Here is a 6956-nt window from a genome sequence, read left to right on the forward strand (position 1 = left end):
TGGTCCCCTTTTCTTTCTCTGCCTCTTGTCCTGGAGTAAAACAGCCGCCTCCCCGCTGTGTCAGGATGACAGTGCCGTTAGCTTTCCCAGTGCCAGCCCTTCCCACATCTGTGCAGCTTTTGTTCCGGGGCAGAGGGGGATTTGGAATGGTCGGTTGGCAGCGCCAGGGAGACTGATGTAAAAATGAGGTCCAAAAAAGAGGGGAAAGGGAATTAAGAAGAAGGCGTGAGATGGTTTAAGAGAAGCACAAGTGAAAATAAAATAAAGAAGTAAAGGGCACAGCTCAGGCTGTGTGTGTGAGTTGGGACATTCCAGCTTCAGAGACAGGCCAGAAAGAATGAAATGAATGAATCCTGGTATCACGTTGTGCTGCTGATCAATTAACCCCAATATCTGGCCCTTATGTATGACTGGGATGGAGTTGGGGCACTCCCATGAAATGCTGTATATGGGACAGTATCCAGGAGAGCGCCCTTCACAGATAGATGGGATGTACCTGGCACCTCCTCAGGTCTGTACTCACAGGCTGCCCGCTCAGTCCTCAGCACTCAGCTCCTCTGTCCTAGCCTTGCTGTTTCTTCCTGCTCCAGACCAGTTTTCCTTCACCCTGGGCTTCCCATCTCTCCAGACCCACTCTGCCCCAGCTTCTTCTCCCTCTCAGTTCATGTTTTGGGCCTCTCACTACAAGAAAGACAGCGGGATGCTGGAGCACGTCCAAAGAAGGGCAAAAAATCTGGTGAAGGGTCTAGAGCACAAGTCTTATGAAGAGCAGCTGAGGGAACTGGGGTTGTTTAGTTTGGAGAAGCAGAGGCTCAGGGGAGACCTTATCATTCTCTGTGACTACCTGAAAGGAGGTTGCAGCGAGGTGGGACTTGGTCTCTTCTCTCAAGTAACAAGTGATAGGATGAGAGGAAACGACCTCAAGTTGCACCAGGGCAGGTTTAGATTGGATTCAGGAAAAATTTCTTCACAGAAAGTGTTGTCAAGCAGTGGAACAGGCTGCCCAGGGAAGTGGTGGAGTCACCATCCCTGGAGGTATTTAAAAGACATGTAGATGTGGTGCTTAGGGACATGGTTTAGTGGTCGACTTGGCAGTGTTGGGTTAATGGTTGGACTTGGTGATCTTAAAGGTCTTTTCCAACCGAAATGATTCTACGATTCTATGTTCTTCTAACTTCTTTCCATCCTGCCGCCTAATGTTTTAACACCCTTTTCCATTCTCCTCCACTTACCAGGGCAAGTACCTCTATGCCCAATGCAGCCAACCCAGTCCCCTCTTCCACCTTTGCATCACAACCTTCCTTGTTCCACCCATGAACAGAAATAATAGTTTACTTGGCAGTATCTTTTCTAATACACTGCAGGCCATTCCTGGTTACCTATCACTGGGACATGGCATTGCAGCAAGCCACGGGGAATTGCCTCCATTTTTGAGAGAACATGATTTTCTCCTGGGAGATGTAAAGAAGTCTTTCTTCATCTGTGGTTTTTTTTTTCTTTTTAGTTTCTCAGGCATTATCTTTCTTTCTTCTCAACAAGGGGTGCTTCTTAGCCCACTGTATCCTTCTTCATACTTTTGGGAGCTCAGGGGTTGTGAATGATTCTTCTTTTTGATAGGGAGGAGTGAACACATAACTGCCAAGTGCATAGATGAGGATGGGTGGCAGTAGAGTCAGGGTGCTGTGCTTTAAAAATTGACAGTGGCTAATGAGTTTGGAGAACTGCCATGATAGGTATGCAATGCCCGTGCACTGAGGACTAAGTGTGCTACTTTTTTGACCACTCCTTCCCTTTCTCATGATGAGAGAAGTTGAAGAGAAGGAGTTACCTGCAGCTATGGCAGCCGAGGCAGTCTGCTGCCCTGATGATACTGCATGTGTACGTTATAAAAGGAGTGAGGGAGAGACAGGCTGCTCTAATCCATTTTGACACGCACTCAAAGTGAAAGGAGTGTAGAGAGGTTGTGTATAGGCCTTTGTAAGCGAGTGGTGTGAAATTCCTCAGTTTCAGGTGAGATTTGCTGTAAGCTCTTGAGAACTCTTGAATTTCAAAGTCAACATGTGCTGAAGAGAAATATTCACGCACAGGAAGGAAAATTCTTGTAAAGTTTCACTGTTCCCCTTGCTAACTGCCCCATACCATCTGGCACTATGCTCCAGAGCAGTGGAGAGGAGAATAATAAGACAGACTGCAAAGGGAAAAGTTTTTCTTGTTTCAAATGCTATCCAAATCCTAGCCTTTCCATATCACTGTAATTCAGTGATGGAATTTGCTGCTATAAACATCTGCCTGTAGTGAATACCAAGGACAATAGAACATTAGCGTAAATGCATTATTTTGTCCCACTTAACAAAAATCTTTTCTGTTTTTCTCAATCTTACTTTCCTGATCATTGCTAACCAGTGGAGTACAGGATTTGCATATCAATATAAAGACCGCTGGGAATATTCCACCCTGATCTACAATCTGTATAATGCTATTAAATGGAGTAGCACCGGGATGTCATTCAGGACGGAATTTGGCTAATTTCAACTTCCTAATGACATTTTCCCTCTAGTACTAACAATAGATTTTAACTTGCAGTATATCAGGGTTTCCATTATATCATCATTTCCAATGCACTGTACTTACGTGAACCACTTAATTGAGCCAGGTGAAGAGTGAGAAAATAAACTCCATGAATATTCATTCCCAGTATAATTTAGAGGCTGCTACTCCCTGGTGCTGGCAGTGACTGTGCATTCAGAATTTTGCTAGTGCAAGGGCTCGCATAAGCAAATATTGCCCAGACTTCTTGAAGTTTGGCATATTTGTGCAAATTGAGCTTTGAGTTTGCTTCTTTTACATATTTGCACCAGGAATCTTCTCCTGGTAGTCGTACTCTGCTAGTCATGCAGACAAATGCTATATGACATACCTGACTCTCTTTTGCAGGTCCATCTGAATTACTGGACATGACAGACAGTGAAACGTAAGTACAACCTACCCTGCCCTTCACATTATGTGCATTAGCCTAGCAGACTTTTCTTGTTTTTCAAGTGCAAACTTTCAAATAAAAAAAGCTTGTAAAATGTCATAGCTCTTCAAAAACAAACAGGCAAACAAAAGTCCCCCTAAACCCAGACAACAACCACCTCACATGTGGCTTTCTGACCTAAACCAAATGTTTCTTGAATTCCATAAAGGACTTCCTTTCTATTGCTTCCCACGCCTCCTTAATCTTTCTAGAGGAATACAAGTCCTGCATTATGCTTCGATGTTTCTGGCATTCAGTTACTGAGGGGGACTAACCTGAAGAGTAAATTCCAGAAGTCAGGAAATTACTTTTCTTGCTCTACACCTTTTCTTCAGTCCCTTCTTGATTCAGCCAGGGTGTTCTGTCTTAGCTGTCCCAAGTGGCCACAATCTATGCAGTTGAAGATTTCTCTCAAGTAGTTAGAACCTCAATCACCTCTGTTGTTATGAAAAAAAAAAAGGACTTTGCTTTCCAATTCCCAACTATTCTGTGTTTTGTTGTATAATCAAGGTGTCACAAAGAGTATGTAAGGGAAGCATGAACAATCCTGTGAAGTATATGGAATATATGGGAAGCAAAAGTCGCCTTTCTCATAGGGGTTAAACCTGCTGTTCCTCATCACACAGTGCCCTCCTCCGCTAACAGAGAACACCAGAAAGGTTCTGCACAAGGTGCATGTGTGCAGTCCAGGGGTGATGGAGTCTGGATGGACTGCCTATTTCTCTTCATCCAGTAGCATAGCACAGCCACTGAAATAAAGTGCAAGTCAACATGGCTATGAGGGCTTCCCTTTACAAAGGTCCCTCTACCACTAACTCTTGAAAAGGGAAGGTTCGAGCTGTGACTGGCAGCATGAATTTGTCTTTTGATCCTCAGGGGGAAATCAGATAGTATCCCATTCTGAATCTAGTTCTCATGCAGCAGAGGCAGATTCATTACAAGGTTGCCTATTAATATTTCAACTTGTCCTGTCGTGGAATGAGGCTGAAATTGCTTTATGCACTCTCACTTCCTGGGTAGGTAGATGCAAGATTTGTCCTACTACACGTATTTCTTGTCATGTATTATTTTGGAGGTTATATAATGGCCCTACTTGTTGAACACTAGTATTAAGGGCACCTTTTCAACCCACTCAAAGCATACTTTCCTCCTCTTCCTAGGCAAATCTAGATGGATTTCTTTAACCTCAGTTCTACGGTCAGTCTCAGAATCCTGTTACCCATAGCCCCAGTCTGAGAGAGGAGCTTTGCAATAAATCTGCTCCCACTACACAGCCTTCTCTTTTGAAAAGCATGTGTTCAAGCTTCCCCAGTAGCTCACCAGTCCAGTGGCTGAAAACAAAAACACAGCTCTTTCTCTCATACGTCCAAGAGAGCAGGGTATCAGAACCAGGGCAGCAAGTGCACCAGTCATGTCTTTGATGGGCAGGATTTTTCTAGGATGTGTCTAAGAATGAGGGTGAGGAAAGACATTTCAGGAAGAAACAATCACTGTTGCTGTTTTGCCTAGTGTGAAATAAGAAGGTGGGCTAAATTGCCTTTGCAGCAGTTAGCAGAACTGGTGGTTGGACGGGAATGTGACATTCAGTCACATAAAACCTGTGCATATTTCTTTCCCACCCCTCAGAAGTTCTTTGTCTGCTATTTGTGCATTGCAGGCTTTCCTACTGAGTCAAAGGATGTAGATGCTAAGGGAGAGAGTGCACAAGTCTACCTCTGCCAACAAGAGGGAACCTTTCAGAAATACAGCATCCTTCTGTCTGTCCTCTGCACCTCATGCTTCCTAAATGTACATTGGTGTGATGTGTCTCATTGCTCGTTTCTGTACTTTGGTCTAGGGGCGAGACAGCATTACATAAGGCAGCCTGCCAGTGCCATCGCACCGTCTGCCAGCTCCTGGTGGATGCGGGAGCCTCTCTGAGAAAGACGGACTCCAAGGTAACCCAGCCCTGTCAACCAGTTATAAAATACTGCAGCCAAGCGAGACCAATCAGCATCCGTCCCTGCTGTTTGCATGATTGAGGCTTCCTCATGTGTGCCAAGAGCAGCTCTTTTTAAACAAGCTATTTTTATTTAGAAAACTGTATTGATTTAAACAAGTACAAGAGACTTTGATTCAGTCCCCAATGTGGGTCATCTTCACCATAGTGAGAGCCTGGCCTCAAACTATTCGGTGTGTTGGGTGTGAATGAGCCATCTCCATGGCACAGCAGCATACTTCTCCTGTGTGGTCAAAAGAGAGGCCTGTGGGCAAGGACCACCTGCGGGAGCCTTGGTTCGTGATTACATAGCATCTGTGAGGCTCGATTATTGTGGCTGACTTGCTTTGTGAGGATGGCTAACCATTTTCTTTTGCCCTCGCTTGCCCCTATGCTCACTTATGTGACACTAACCACAACCATCTCTCGGTGTGTGCTTGGCTGAGAAAGAAGTCTGGGCAAAATTAAACCCTAGGAATATTCTGTCAATGCAACAATCTGATCACTTAGGGACGTGGTTCAGAAGCTGCCCCTCTGGCACTTCTGAACATAAGCATCCTGTGGTCAGCAGCTGAGAGGTGGTTGGATCTCTGGGTTCCAGAGTCAGAAGCACCTTTGCTGCAGCAAGACAATTAAAAACAATTCCTACCAGGTTATGCTGTATGGGGTAGCCTATAAGGGGGAGAGGGATCATCTCTTTTTAAGATGAGAGTACTGTACATTGCAAAAGATAATTTCTGCAACAGCTGAAATCCAGACAAGTGGCTTCTGACTTGTTAATCTTCATCTGCCCAGAAATCCAAGGAGCGGGAGTGTTTTTGTGGAGATACACTAACGTGTTTCCAATATTTTTTCATAGTTTAGGATCAAGAGTCATGGTCCACTTTAACAGTACTCATAAAGTAGTTCAGATAACTGAGTAGCAAATTGATGCACTGAAAAGTGATTTGTGCTTGAGATAGATAGAGCGAGGCACACTGAACTCATTTCAAATGTTGGGCATCTCTCTCTCTGCACATCCTTAGCAAAGTGTGTAGTCTATGAAGTGCACTTTTCAAATGTTAGCTACAGTACTGTTCATCATATTCATTCACATAGGGATTGTAGCACTAGAATGAAAAATCAATTCCTTCCAGCATGTGAGACCTTCTGTGTGATGTATCAAGTAGCATGTCCTTGCAGAACTGCATGATTTGTCCTGAACTCCAAAAGGACTTTGAAAATCTTCAGACTCTCATGACTCTGATAGAAAAACTTCACTTAACACCAACTTGTACAACAAATAAGTAAATTCTCCAACTTTCCTTCTATCCTTCCTGTAGTAATTTCTCTGGGTTGTGCTTTCATATGTTCTTCAAAATATGTTAGCACAAGACTTTCTCTTCATGTTTCTTTATTATAGGGTAAGACCCCTCGTGACAGGGCTCAGCAAGCTGGTGACCCAGATCTGGCCTCCTATCTAGAGAGTCGACAAAACTACCAAATGGTTTCTCATGAGGATCTGGAGACAGCAGTCTGATGTCTGAAAACATCGAAGAGGATCCTTGGAAATCGCAAGGCTGCACCTGAGACACTCAGGCATCGTGTGAGGAAGAAGCTGATGGAATCAACGTGTCTCTCACTCTCATGGAAAATACCTGAGGACATGCCACCAGTTTCTAAGGGCTACTGAGTCTTACCACAGAACAGTTAGGTTCCATAAGTTAGCCCATGATGGATGAGGCGGGACACTCAACGGTCTGTGGAATCCATGGGCCACGGAAATTTACTTTTATTGCTTCCAGCAAGTAGCATGAACTTCTCCCACGTTCATCTGTACAATTTATTATAAAAAAAAAAAGGAAAGAGAAAAGAGGGTGTGGGGGGAACCAAACTACTTGGGTCATTAAAGCACTCAACCAGGCCCTCCTCCATCCCTACAGTTTCCTGCATTCCTTTTATTCTCCCATTCCCCTCACTTCT

At 44.2% G+C, this 6956-nt stretch overlaps 1 protein-coding gene across 1 annotated transcript in view; it reads left to right on the plus strand.

The window, feature by feature from the left end:
- The window catches only part of DGKI (diacylglycerol kinase iota), a 234120-nt gene extending 227607 nt beyond the window's left edge, over positions 1-6513 (plus strand). Inside the window, exons 32-34 of the mRNA XM_068400899.1 lie at positions 2935-2971; positions 4854-4953; positions 6397-6513. Coding sequence (XP_068257000.1) covers positions 2935-2971; positions 4854-4953; positions 6397-6513 — 254 coding nt within the window. The remainder of the gene's footprint in view (positions 1-2934; positions 2972-4853; positions 4954-6396) is intronic.
- The last annotated feature ends 443 nt before the right edge of the window (positions 6514-6956 follow it).

The sequence above is a fragment of the Nyctibius grandis genome, chromosome 5, assembly GCF_013368605.1.
Source record: "Nyctibius grandis isolate bNycGra1 chromosome 5, bNycGra1.pri, whole genome shotgun sequence".
In the NCBI taxonomy this organism is placed as follows: domain Eukaryota; kingdom Metazoa; phylum Chordata; class Aves; order Nyctibiiformes; family Nyctibiidae; genus Nyctibius; species Nyctibius grandis.